We start from the raw sequence: 12,504 nt of genomic DNA on the forward strand, positions 1-12,504 counted from the left end.
ATAATCACAACCTATAACTAACAAAAAATAATAATAATAAAAATAATAATAATATATATATATATATATATATATATATATATATATATATATATATATATATATATATATATATATATATATATATATATATATAAAGATTTCTAACAACGAGGCATCATCTCAGTGATATGATCTGCATTTTTAGGAAGCTATTAGTACATTTGAGTGTCATGACAGACTAATCACATGTACGCATGAAAACATGCTGGTATGAGTGAGTGGCAAGGTTGAGGAACAGCAAGAAAAAGAAAAATCAGATGAAGCACTAGACCACTAGTTATGTATGGCAGGTTCTTTGCTGATGCACTGCTAGCTACAGATATTAACACATTTCTGTGGTTTTATCAGCCGATGTATGTATATTCAATTGAGTGGTGTAGATCTCCGTGAGAAGGGAATGTGTGAACGGTAGAGAGAGCATTGAGAGGGCTGGGTGAGGACTTGCTGTTGCTCAACAGGAAATTCAAACATTCTGTAACACGCACAGAATGACTTGCACAAGCACAGAATGATGCTGACGGCTGTAGCCATCCCTCAAAAACAAAAGAAACAGCTACAACATAAATCTCTTAAAATATGCACAGTTTTGACCAATAAACAAGCCTTTATTTTTTTAGTAGCATTACTACTTTTAGTATTAATTTTGAATGCTTGAAACAAAATGAGAAAAGTATTTGAAGTTTTGCTAATGTGTTTGAGAATGTAGCTGTTTATATCCCCACCCTTTAAAGGGGGAGGTGAAACTTGCTTACTTCAACAACATACAACTCAATTCGAATGTTTATGAAAAATATAATCAAGGACAGAAGCAGAAGCAAAAATGCACAATTGATCTCCTGCTGTGCCGTTTCTGTTTTCAGACGGAGACCGCATGCAGCAAAGTTGAGTCAGTAACGACTTTAATATTCCTGAAAGATGCTCATCATGGCAAAATGTATCTGATCAAATGTACATGTAAAAAAGTTATACTATACTTTAATATGTTCAAATATTACAATATTTTGGATTTTAATCATAGCACATATCTTTGGACTGTGGGGGAAACCGGAGCACCCATAGGAAACGCATGCGAACATGGGCTAATTTTTTTTATATCTCAAACTTTACTGAATATCACAAATGCAAAATAAATTATTTACAAAGACAAATTGTGTACACTCACTCCAATGAGTTAATTTGCTACTTAAAGGGCCATTCACATATATGCAATATTTTAGATAAAAATATATAAATAGTATTTTTTGCAGTTAAGTCTGGAACTTCAAATGGAGAAACAGGGCAAGCTTCTATGTACTACAACAATTCTGTAATAAGGGTAATTAGCACATACACATGCTAAGCACCCAAGTACACTGTGTATGCCTTTATGAATTTAAACAAATGTTTTTGTTATTTAATAAATAAATCAATCGCAGGGGTTGAAGAGAACAAACAGTTGAGATATGCGAATTGCCTCATCATTTTGAACCTGTGAAAGTTACGATGTGCAAATAAAGTTTGCCGTCTGAACGGTGGAACTAAATTATATACAATAAATATGTCGATGTGCTTTACTTGATAAGTATTTATGCAGTTATGCCTTAGAACAGGGTGTCCAAACTCGGTTCTGGAGGGCCGATGTCCAACAGATTCTAGCTTCAACTTGCTTGAACAGACCTGGGGTGCGTTTCCGAAAACCACCGTTAACCAACTAAGGTCGCAAGTTCTGTCATTACAAATATGGTTCATTAATTTGACGTTTCCCAAATCCATCGTTTCAACGAACATTCACAAACTGCGTCGCAAACTATTCTTGCAACTAAACCTCTGGAGCTGTAATTAGAAACATAGTTCCTGACTGTGTTCTATTCCCAGTTATCCCCCCTACGCCCTATTCGTTTAGAACATTCTAACATTTTAACATGGAATGATTTTTTAAGCATTAAAGTCATCTCTCGTATGTGTCATTTGCTTTTAAAGTATTTTTACAGTTCAGTTTTAGCAATCTTTAGGTTTACAATTGCGCTCTATTCGCAGTGCACTTTGAAAACATTGATGCCATATTGAACACAGCTGTGGCTCATGGCGAAAGCTATAGGTGACATTGTTTTAAAGTGGAATTTATGGTACATTTCCAAAGCTTGTGAAAACAAAATATATAGCCTTTGTTAATGTATTAATTTATAGTAATAATAAATAGGTTATTTATTAAGTATCTGCACTGTATCTGACAAGGGCCTGTTAATTATAACATTTCTGCAGTGGCTTGCATGTGTCAAACTATAAAAGTAGACTTTTCAAAAATAAATAAATAAATAAAACAATATCCTACTACTAAAAACAATAATAATAACCATCATCGTCATCATCATTATAATTATTAATATTATTTTAGGAGTGATTTTTTTTTATTTACTAATAAATACATAGTGCTTTTCCTAAATGATGCATCGTGCTATGATAGCTCAGCCGAAAGTCACAACGTTGTTTGGGAAACGCACCCCTGCATGGAAGTTTCTAGAAAGCCAAGTAAGAGCTTGATTAGCTAGCCCAGGTGTGTCTGGTTGGGGTTGGAACCAAACTTTGCAGGACACTGGCCCTCCAGGACCGAGTTTGGACACCCCTGCCTCAGAACATGAAAGTAACATTCTCTCTTGAATTCAGATCCATGTTAACAGGACAGATTAACATTTGTCTTGACCTCAGCTTTTGACGTCAGATTAGGGGCGAAATCTAAAACAGCATAATTTCAGACACTGCTTCTTATTTAGGGAGCTTATAAAAAAAAGAGGGTGGATTTGACCTTTATAGGCTGGCTGTTTATGCACACTTTGGACACACATTAGTGTTCAAGCAACATGTAAAAGTGATTTTTGGATGCTAGGTCTCTTTCAAATTTGCAACTTGAGTTATTCACCACGAGTACCCACCTCTGCTATATAAACAAAAAAAACAATGGTTCCAGTCCTGGATGCTGATTGGGGAATAGAGTATGTTTTTCTTCACAATTACAATAACAGCCTTGACCAGTTCAGTTGCTTGAAACTATTGGTGGGTTCATGATCGTTGCTGAATTGTGTCAGTATATAGTTTTAATCCAACTTTTCTTAATGCAAACAAGGAAAAATTCAAAGTCATTTGAAAGAATACAAGCACTCTCATTCAAAGCAAAGTAGTCACCACAAGGACAAACTGTGAGCTCTCCGTATCTGTATACTTCATTTAAAAACAATAAGTTGCGGTGACTGGGAAAAATAAAATAATAAATAGCGGATTTACCTGATGCCACAGCCGCAGTACTGGCTTGGCTGCTACTGCTGTTAACATCCACATACAGTTCATGCTCTGCCTCAGTGGAAGAAGGAGAGGAGTCATCAGAGGTCATCTCCTCACTGGAGCTGCTAGTACTATGCAAGAGGGCGTATTTCTTTCGTGCAATCACCTCTCGCTTCTTCCTTTGCAGCAGCAATCGCTCCTTCTGTTTTGGAGTCCGCTGGGTCACGCCCCCTGCCCCACCCTTCACAAAACGCTTCCTGTGCAATGGCCTGCGCGAGCCGAGACATGGACGTTTCACATGATTGCTATCAGGCTCGAGTCGCGCCCACTTGTGCGACCTGCTGGCACGAGTCCGAGCGAGCAGCGGCCGAATGCCTACTGCCGTACCTGTGCTGCTCCCTGTGCTGCCAGTGGAGGCCGCACCGTGAGCTTTGAGCTGCTGTCTAACGGTCATTGGCATGCCATCCTCATCTGAACTAAGAGTGTCCGAGTCACCAAATCGAAGGCTGGAGGAGGGCGAAGACGCACAGTCACTCAACGAGGACTCAGGGTTCCTCTCATCCTCGCTACGTGTCTCTAAAAGCATGGGCCTGTGTCGGGGTGGAGTAAGGGTGGCCTCACTCATTGGCGCTTCCTTCAAAGAACAATACGAGGGTCCAGGCTGCTGGCTCTTGCGCTTTTTGCGCCCCGACAAGCCCCTGTCACAGTCTCTACGACCTCCAGCATCTCGAGAGGGCCGATGCCTGGTCTCAGCACACAATGGAGAAGTGAAGTCACTTCCTGCCTTGCCGATCACCTCCATCTCAGCAGGGAAGCTCTTAGCCGTCTCCATGGGTTCGGGGTTAGCCAGAGGCCCCTTCAGGGGCTCTTGCTTACGTCGTGCATCAGCCGAAATCTCACTCTTCATGGCGACTTAACCCACAACAAAGTGCCACTAAGGCTGAATATGCTGAATCCTACGGTTCCATTGGAGAATCAGCAATCCTACAACTGGAAGACACAGAAAAACATGCACAAAATGAGAACATGGTTGACAAAAAGAAGGAAACAGATTACATGAAGAATAAACCAAGGCAAATTTCTATAAAAATTAGGTATGTAATGCCTTAGGTATTAGGTATGGAATGCCATGGTTCAATTCGGTTTACAATATCGGACCCATGGTACTATTCGGTTCAGTTTGCTAAGGGGGCAGCGGTTGTGCTGTGGCACCAGCAATGTTATTGAACACTAGACTTAATAACAGCAATAATTAAACTTTATTGACTGGCTTTACCTGTTGTAATTAGTGCAGTCAGCTGATCTAAGAAAACTAAAAAGAATTATCTCCACAGCAGAATCATCAGAAATAAACACTTGATGCTACCATACAGTAGGCTACATTTGGAATGTTCTAAAATGTCAATACACTATCCATCATTTATCCATACATCCATCCATCCATCCATCTATTGAAGGGACTCGGACAAAAGGGAATTACCTCGGTTCGCTATGAGTATTGAGAGTACCACTTTTTTGTACATTTTGAATATCGTTACACCCCTAATAAACAGACAAACAAAAAGGTAAATAAACAGGTGATCCCATTGTAGACCACCGCACATACACTCAAACCAAACTTGGACAACATACTTTTTTCTCTAATGCTGAAATAAATAAAATTGTTTTGCATATGAAGTGGATTTACAAAAATTTAGTTATTTTTTTGAGCTATAAAACTACACTGACCACGGTTTGGTTTGTTTATGACTATCATGCCATTGATTCGGTTCAACTCAATATCTCGGTGCATTGAAGATGCTTTCTATACACAATTTTATATTTTACTTCACAGTGCAACAATTCTTGTATTAAAATGTAAAAATATATACATAAATTGTTTGTATTTTTTTTAAATCAAACAAACATCCTGTTGCGCTACTACACTTGGTTTTATTGTAAAAAAATAAAATAAAATAAAAAAGAGAAAACCTGTTAAAAGAGAATCTAAAATGTTTTACGGAATACTTTTATTTTATTTTATTTGTTAAATATTTTATTTTGAATATTTTTTTAATAAATTGGTCTTCAACTTCATATTTTCAGATTTTTCATAGTATATGTATTAAGTCCGGTAATTTTACCAAAAACCCACATATCAACTATTTGGTAGAGGCTGATATTTTTTAGAAATTATGGGATGTGTTGAAAAAAAAAAAAATGCATCGATGGTGTTAACTACTGACATTAGGAGTTAAGAAATGCAATCCAAACATTTTTATCTTGGTTGGGCAGTTAAAGGGTTAATGCAAACAGTCTTATATATACAGTACCTTTAAAAACTCAAGTACATGCACAAAACAACATGAGAATTTATAGCAAATAAACAAAATGTAAATATGCTGCTCGATTTCTGAGCATTGACGTGCAAGTTCTTACAGTCCTATGATTGGTCATGCGCTTAAAGGTCTACAATTGGCTCTAATGCTCTGGCTCTGTTCACCAATAAGTGACACTGATAAACGAATAAGTGGCTGATCCACGATACAACATAAGGAGAAAACTCGTTCTGAAGACAAGTGCTCTTGTCTGTATCCACAAGTATCGCCGAACAGCCGAGAGGAGAGGAAACGTTACCTCACGCCAGCAGGTCAAAGGGTGAGGAAGAGAGAGAAATGAAGTTTTTCATTTTCCCATAACAGAAAAACACGGCATCTGCTGTAACTTCAGTGTCAGTGAAAGACTGTCCAGCAAACACACAAGCAGTGAATTGTGCAGAGTTTTGCGTTTTTAAGTAGTTGGAGTGTTTAAATAACTCACGCTTGCCTTTCTCGCCATGGTAAGCTACCACAATAAAGCACTTATATGACGTCAGTATGTAATAAACAGTTATGATCTATTACTGAACCAATACAGAATTGTCCCCATCTATATTGTTGTGCACCAAAGAAACAATTAATTTCGACACCCCTATTATTTTTACACATGTATTTCTGTATAAAGGTAATATGTAAATGCATCTCAGAAGCAGTCAACTATGTCTCCAAATCAAAATTTAAGCCCGACTTAGTTGGTTTACCAGCCATTTCTGGACAAACATGAGTCAGACAGGACTGTTATCCTGGCAGCTCTTGTTCACGCTGTAATAAAAGCAAGGAAATGGTGACTAAAGAAAGGTCATCTCTTGCACCACAGACAGAAACGAGCAACTGCACACATTTCAGGAGCTGGTTAATACCTCCTGCAAAAGACTACACACATAAATCTACCATGCATGGGATAATGGTGCTAGGGGTCATAATTTCCCACACTCTCCCAGTTTTCTATTATTCTTATGATAACAACAAAGGACAAGAGCAGCCCACGTCTCTAACACAATATGAGGCTAATAGCAGACAGCTGTTTGCTGTTTTGCATAAAATGGTGATATTCAATACAGGTGTATATGAAGAGCCCCTCAATCTTAATCCTTATATAATGCAGTTATTTGGGCTGAAGCAACCTAATTAAATCCCTCTCAAATTAAGTTCCCGCTTGCTTGCATAATGGGTATTTATCCATCACTGCCCATAATGTTCACAATGATTACCAACGTCCACAAAGCCTCTTCCTCCTCTCATTATGAAAATCTACCAATTCAGGCATTTCATTCATTACCTCTTTTATTCTCATCTCACAACCATCTTTCCCTCTTTAATCGAAATCTCACCATGTTTCCGATCACTCTTCCATTCACCAGAATCCCATTACGCTCTAACATTTCTTCAGCCTTCCCTAATTAACATCTCAGTACCCAGAGTGGCACCATGCCCCAACCGCTTCACAGCAGCCACTGCAGGGCCCAGAGTTCGCTTACCTTTAAATTATGAAAGCAGCCATCTGTTTCACAAGGAATATAGTCTTTATTTTGGAGTGAATTCTGTCTGACGACAAACACTTAAGATTTTTCGTGCATATGAAATGATCTAAAAACACTTTCCCTTTGGATTGAATGAAGTATCTATCAAACCATTTCAGGGTTTATTATCATTAGACCGCTATGGATGACTTAAAGACATTACTCACCATTCTCTCACCCTCGAATGGTTTCAAATCTTTATGCATTTCTACCTTCTGTTAAACACAAAAAAAAGATATTCTGAAGAAACCTGAATGCCAATATTTTCACTGGCCCCACCAAAAAAAGTTAATAGCTATTTCTTAGCCACGAAAAAAAAAAAAAAACGTGTCAAAATGTTTGCAATATAGAATTTAAATATTTAAAACATTTTAATAAATGTGCAATGAGCAAAATTCAAAGTGTTTTGAAACAAAAGAGGGCTAAAGACCTGCCAAACTGACGGCAAACTGTACAAAAGATCACTTAATTTTTTCTTGTTGTGGTGTACCCTCGTATATGTCTGCTTCCAAGACGATAGAAACAAACGTTTTCCTTTAGCATCATCATTTGATGTTACCGCCATGTTGCTGTCTCTTCGCTGTACTAATAATGTGCTCACAACATCCAATCAGATAAGAAGAACCGAAAGGGTAGCATTTGAAGGCTTGAAAATACAAACTGTTTCTCAATTCTAAATCTGTATTTGCACGCAATTGACAAATAGTCACAGGCAAATTAAACTTTAGCAACAAGGCACCAATGGCCCGATCAGGCCAGTAAGGATCCTGTCTACTGTCCCGAGCATCTCACACGCTGGCCCCGGGCCATCGGCCAGTCCTTATTGTTGACTGACTTCCAAAGTGGGAACTATGTTCAGAGGCTTTCAGAATATCTTTTTTGTGTTTAATAGAAGGTAGTAATGCATAAAAATTGGAAACCACTTGAGTACAAGTAAATGACAGAAGTTTCATTTTTGGGTGAATTACCTCTTTAATATGCATATTACCAACAAAGCTTAAAATGTTTATTACAAAAATACCCTGCTAAACAATTAGTATCAAGAACAGGCATGGGGCAATAACTGGTTTTAAGATTTACCACGGTATGGAAAAGTCAAGGTTTTAAAATCCTCAAAATGTTATGTTATATCGTTTATATGGTATGTGTTTATGACTGTTTTATTTTTAGGACAACAGTATCTCCAGCAGAAAACACCATCCACATCAAAAGCTCCTGGTCAGCCCACAATTCAGGAAACATCTGATAAACAAATCACTTATGCACCAATTTTGCTATAGACCTGAACAGTGCAGTGCTTTCTTCATATCCAAAGAAAAGAAAGATTTCCAAAGATGCCTTTACAGGTGGTAAAGAAATCAGTGTTTTTGAATCTCATGAAGATAGAAGTCGAGTATTTATTTGAATTATTTAGCCTGACATGTTTACTGTTCCACAATATTTTAAATGTTTATTGAAAAAAAAAAGTGTTCAATGGAGGAAAAGTTGTTTTTTTACCCAAAAAGAACATATTTTACAAAAATACAGGGATATTTTTATACAAGCTTATCATACTGGCAGAATCTTATACCGGCCCATGACAAGGCAACACTCATGCACCATGAGAACAGAGTGACGGCTTTTTTTTTTTTTTTGCATAACTAAAAATATTTACTCTATTTAGTGACTCACAAAGCCTATGGTAACTCTTTGTGCCATAGCACAATATTCACTCTTCACTCCATCCAAAAAAAGAACTCAAACTGTGTTCATTCACATCCTTGAGTTAGACTGCTCTCCAAGGCTCCTCTGAGGCTGATCCTGTCAACGTGTGATGTACCACTGTGCCATGCAACAAAGTGCGCCACAGCACTTCCATATGAGGAAGCCCCAGAGGGGCCCATTGCGGCAGTGCCTCATGACGCCAAGGTGGATACAGATTTCAGAAGATGGGGGATTATAGGGGACTGTTTTAATTTTTTCCCCAAGGATCACCGTGTATATCTATGTTGAGTAGCTCAGCCTTCACCACAAGCAATAGCAGGACCTGTGGCCCAAGTATGGGAGCTGGGTGATAAATCGATTTTATCAACTTAAATGTGTAGTTAACATAGATTTGTTTTAATGAAAATAGTTTTTCACTCTAACACATGCAATGCGCCTGTCTGGGTTCCCGTATTCCCCCCACATTTGCCATAGAAACACACAAACAACATGGCAGCGAGCAGTGAACTCAGCGAAATAAAACAAAAACAGACCCACGCAAAAATAAAAAAATAGCATAATTCAGGGCTCTCATTCAAGTATTAGCATCAGACCCTATTTAAACCAGCACACATCACGTCATACCACACCACAACTTTCTTACGGTAGGAAGTAACGTTAATGGAAAGACGTGCATATAAAAAGAATTGTTACCGATCTGATCCAATCTGAATCCAACATTGCTGTTTCTGGATAAAATACATGACCCAGCCACAAAGACATTCAGTACTTTAAATATCAACACTGTGACAAAACTCACTCAGTGCAGTCTACCAGATGCAGTGGCCTGATGTACATAAAAGCAATAAAAATGTAACCCACTAGTAGGGCTGGGCAATTTTTTCGTTTAATTTGAATTTACGTTTTGACGACAATTTAATTTTATATTAAATCGAGAAATCGCGATTTTAAAAAAAAAAAAAATGTATACATTATAATGGCACCAATGCGCTTTGGTTCACTCTCTGTATGAAGCAGGTCGCACACCAGAAGCGCTGCTCAGTGACGCGCAGCACCACGGATATTAGAATTCTAAACAGGTTTCTATACACACACCAGCGCCGCCAAGCCATGATTCAGGACGCAGTTCATATTTCAGCCGCGCCACAGAGCGCCATCTAGTTAGTTTCATGTTAAATATCATGCGAATGTGTGCGTCTGGTGTGTGATAGTTTAAACTGTCATGTGCACGCCATGTCGCGGCACTTCTGGTGTGCGACCTGCTTGACTGTCTGTTAAAGAGTGAAGTCATGTAGGATTATACTTGTTCCATTAGTCTGATAAGTCACGTCTGGATTGTCAAGACATATTCCCTCATCAAGTCGATAAACTCGATCTCAACATGTGTGATGGACGTAAAAACCTGCCATGTGAAAAACCGCGCCGTTCTTTGTTCGATCCGCGCTGATATTTTGGTTTGAACACGAGCAGAGGTGAGCAACAGCTATAGCAATAATAATGAAAGTACCCGCCCCCATGACCTCATTTAGCGGACCTAGTTGAAAACCAGACAGATCAGCCAACATAATACAGAGAGGGGTGCAAAATGCATGAAATTATCGGCTTTTAAAAAGGGGAAAAAAGAAAAATAGATTAAATATATTATTTTATATTAGACACACATCTGGTGTCGATTTTTGGACCCTTTAGAAATCCTAAAATGTTAGGGGTGTTAAAATTAATCGTTTCTTCGGTGCACGGCGATGCAGACGTGGACAAATCAGCATCAGTTCAGTAATAGATCACAACCATTTATTATGTACAGACGTCATTTACCTCATATGCGCCATGTCGCAGTACAATAATATGGTGAGGTTGGCGAAAGGCAGCAATTAAAAAGGCATAAACTCTGCACAATTCACTACGTGTCTTTGCTGGACAGTCATCCACTGACACTGAAGTTACAGCAGAAGCCTCCATTTCAATGCTATGGAGAAAATGAAAGTAAACTCCCATTTCTCTCTCTCCCTCACGCTTTGTCCTGCTGGCATGAGGTAACATTTCCTCTCCTCTGAACTGTTATAGCGATACTTGGGGATCCAAACATGAGTGTGTCAGCAGAGCAAGTTTTCTCCTCCACGTTTACCATGCATCAGCTGGGATCGCCACGTCCCTTTATCAGTGTCACTTATCCGTTAACAGCGCCAGCGGGTTAGAGCCAATTGCAGTCCTTTCTGTTGAGTGCGTAACCAATAATAACAACTTTAACAACTCGCTCGACAATGTTCGAAAGGCATGCGGGATAATATTTACATTATTTACTTTAAATGCTCATGTTGTTCTGTGCATATACTTGAGCTTTGTTTAATGCATTCAAAAAGAGTTTTCTTTGAACAGGTAAAATTAAAGGTACAGTTCATATATCTGACTGCTTGTATTAAAGGACAAGATTTTATTACAGAAGCATATAAAATGTATTTAAAATAATAAATTGTATACAATAGTTCTTGTACTGTGAATTAAAATATAAAATTGTGTATGAAAAGCATCGTCAATACATCGTAAAGCACTGTGCTTTATATTTTTTGGGATAACAAATGTTTTATGTTTAATCCATCTAATAAATTTGTGTGGGGACACGAATTGTGTGGAACCCTGCATTTTTTACAGTGCAGTACACTATATTTACCTTCGACCCACAGCAAGTTTGATTGTTAGCCCTTCATAGAAAAGGTTTGGGGACCCCTGATTTAAATAGATTGGGATGTCTTTTTCTGTGCAGTGCCTTTGCATAAATTATAATCAATTAAAAACATTCATAAACACAACAGAGCATAAGATAAAAGTGAAATTAACTGCGCTTTATGGTTTTCTGGGAACCCTAATGCTGCGATCAAACCAGACGCGGAACGCGTGGATAAATCGCGCCATTCGCGCGTGAACATTTGAGTTTACTCACTTCATTCACGCGTCAAACCCCGCTTCATTCGCGCATCAAACCCTGCTTCATTCGCGCATCAAATTCACTTCTGCACAGACGCGGTTTTGCGTGATGGGCAGGGCTTCTGTCTGCCCGGTGACTCTAGCTTCATAGCTAAATGGCTAACATGGATTTTATAGAGAAAATAACTGTTTATGTGCTTTATGAAGGCTGAAAAACAGCGTTCATACGTTTAGGGCAGTGTCTGAGTCCAGTGAGCTCATAAACTCCTCCAGAAACTTAGCCTGAATGATGGAGGCTTTCAGCGGTGCTTCTGACTGAGCCCAGCCCAGTTTGATGAACTTTTTGTCGGTGTCGGCTGGAGGATTTCCCCCGGGACTCCAACAACAGGTGTACGTCACAATCACAACCCCACAAGAACAAGCTCCTGATTGGTTAACACGGCGCGAATGTCCGCTGAAGTTCAGACTTTCGAACTCAAGCAACTCGCGTCAAATTCGCAAAACGCTCAATTCGCGCCGCGCCATTCGCCCCTCGTGCAATTCGTGCCGCAGGATGTCTATTCGCACATTTGCATTGACTTAACATGTAAATCACTCATGCTTGACGCGCATTTCGCATCTGGTGTGAACGCAGCATAACAGTATTCAGCTAAAAAAAATTTAGCCATCAAACATAAAATAACATGTTCATTATTGCATAAATT

The 12,504-nt window shown here is 38.7% G+C and overlaps 1 protein-coding gene across 5 annotated transcripts in view; it reads right to left on the bottom strand.

The window, feature by feature from the left end:
• The window catches only part of rnf111 (ring finger protein 111), a 62,385-nt gene that overhangs the window by 38,459 nt on the left and 11,422 nt on the right, over window positions 1-12,504 (bottom strand). For 4 of the 5 annotated variants that reach the window (XM_005168925.6, XM_005168924.6, XM_001922673.9 and 1 more), the window contains exon 2: window positions 3,301-4,287. In XM_005168925.6, coding sequence (XP_005168982.2) covers window positions 3,301-4,204 — 904 coding nt within the window. In that variant the 5' untranslated portion in view covers window positions 4,205-4,287. 5 annotated transcript variants of the gene reach the window in all.

Source organism: Danio rerio, chromosome 7 (assembly GCF_049306965.1).
Source record: "Danio rerio strain Tuebingen ecotype United States chromosome 7, GRCz12tu, whole genome shotgun sequence".
NCBI classification, from domain to species: Eukaryota; Metazoa; Chordata; class Actinopteri; order Cypriniformes; family Danionidae; genus Danio; species Danio rerio.